Here is a 2,102-nt window from a genome sequence, read left to right on the forward strand (position 1 = left end):
ACGTCAGCCTTCCTGCTTCTCTGATGCTGCTTGGCCTGCTGTGTTCATCCAGCTCTACACCTTATTAACAATTGTCTTAATATCCTTTTGCAGCAAACTCTGCTGACAGATGGTGTTGGAAAAAAGGCAAGCCTATGTCAAGATGCAATAAACTTTCTTGAAAAACATTAAGTTCCTTATTTCTGTGTTTGTAGAAAAGGCCGTTGAAAATAGTGATTTTTAAAGAATCTTGACACCTTTAAGGCCATTATAATAACCATGGAGTGATTATAAGTAATAAAATATTCCATTTAAGATGCAACTTATACAGTCTACTCCTGTTAAAATTTCTTATTCATATTATCCAGTGGTTCAAATTAAAGAAATTTAAATAAAAGGTGTTTTCTTGCTTTAAAATAATTAAGTTAACAGATAATTTGAATTAAGCAACCTTGCTATAAACCTGATCAGTAATGAATCAATCATATTTGTATGCCAGTCATTTTTTGAGGGTGGAGTGAATGTCAGTTAATACATGAAGTGGTAAGACTGTTAATACACGACATCGAGCAAGAATTCTTTTTCCACTTTTGAAGCATTCCTTTCTGCTGCACTCATTGATGTGGATTTAACGTCTAGCAGGTGAACCTTCACCCTTTTTCCCCTGTTTGGAACAAAAACAAAGAATATTTTGATGAAGATACATGTATAATTAATAAATAGACAGACAATCAACAGAAAACGCTGAAAACTTTGTCTAAAGTGTTGACTGACTTGGACAGTGTTTAACCCCGAGACATTTACATCTAAATTTGTGAATGCACCAAACTGAACTAAATCCAGAAGAAACCAGCAAGAACACACCCCATACCCCAGGCCTCCTCAATACAAGTTGCTTCTCCAGGTCCTTTAGGGAAAAGGAGCGAGGGTCGACAATGCTATTGCAGTTTGTTGGAGCTGGCAGGAGCTCTCGACCCCTTTGAACTCCACCAGTGCCACATTACCAGAAGTTTTTGATCCTTTCCTGATAGTTGTAACTTAAGGACCACAGGTTAGGGTGACCTGCCAAATTGCCTATCAATTCTTCCATTTTAAATTCATACAATGAACAGTGATATTGAACACAGGCCTATTTACTCATCTGTTTGTGAATACCAAGTGACCTGCCTAAACTTCACAGCATTTGCTGATTTTTTTTTTGCTTCAGATTTCTAATAATTATACATTTTATTTTTAAACTTGACAGCAACATAACCTTATCTAGCATTCAGTGTATATTATAACACTTGCTCTCTAGCACATTTAAGTAGTAATTTAACCTAATCTGCTGGTATGAAATTCATGCTTTTTACACAAGGCATGTCTTTTTGTTAAAATAAAAAAAATGCATTCATCAATCATATTGCACAGCAAACTCTCAACACAATGCACTGATTTAAATTCACAGATACCATGCCAACATAGACTATTGAACATTTCACTTCATTAGCATTTACTTATGTTAATAGGTGATGTAGCTGGGTGTATTCTTACAAGTCTTAGTGTAACAACAAAAGTAAGATGCCAATGTGTCTGATTGTGTAGGTTAGTTTTAATAATAAATATTTGCAAACGTTTAACTAAGAATGCTTCTGGCCCTTATTCTAACTTGTATTTGGAAAATGTTTCTGTTCCCTAATCCTAGTGTAATGGCAACAGGTTAATTATTTTGCTTGGAAAATTGAACAAAAAAGACTCACCAAATTCATTCATAAGGTCAATGTGCTTAGCCAACAGGGATATTCTTAGATAGTAGGAACTGCAGATGCTGGAAAATCTGAGATAACAAGGTGTAGAGCTGGATGAACACAGCAGGCCAAGCAGCATCATAGGAGCAGGAAGGCTGACGTTTCGGGCCTAGACCCTTCATCAGAAATGGGGGAGGGGAAGGGGGTTCTGAAATAAATAGGGAGAGAGGGGGAGGCGGATAGAAGATGGATAGAGGAGAAGATAGGTGGAGAGGAAACAGACAGGTCAAAGAGGCGGGGATGGAGCCAGTAAAGGTGAGTGTAGGTGGGGAGATAGGGAGGAGATATATCAGTCCAGGGAGGACGGACAGGTCAAGGGGGCGGGATGAGGTTAGT

At 37.7% G+C, this 2,102-nt stretch overlaps 1 protein-coding gene across 12 annotated transcripts in view; it reads right to left on the bottom strand.

Moving 5' to 3' along the window:
* Positions 1–87: 87 nt before the first annotated feature.
* Positions 88–2,102, bottom strand: part of LOC109916863 (myelin basic protein) — a 156,812-nt gene continuing 154,797 nt past the window's right edge. For all 12 annotated transcript variants that reach the window (XM_048596027.1, XM_048596022.1, XM_048596018.1 and 9 more), the window contains one exon: positions 88–643. In XM_048596027.1, the coding sequence (XP_048451984.1) occupies positions 608–643 (36 nt within the window). In that variant the 3' untranslated portion in view covers positions 88–607. The remainder of the gene's footprint in view (positions 644–2,102) is intronic.

This window comes from Rhincodon typus, chromosome 4 (genome assembly GCF_021869965.1).
Source record: "Rhincodon typus isolate 14 chromosome 4, sRhiTyp1.1, whole genome shotgun sequence".
In the NCBI taxonomy this organism is placed as follows: domain Eukaryota; kingdom Metazoa; phylum Chordata; class Chondrichthyes; order Orectolobiformes; family Rhincodontidae; genus Rhincodon; species Rhincodon typus.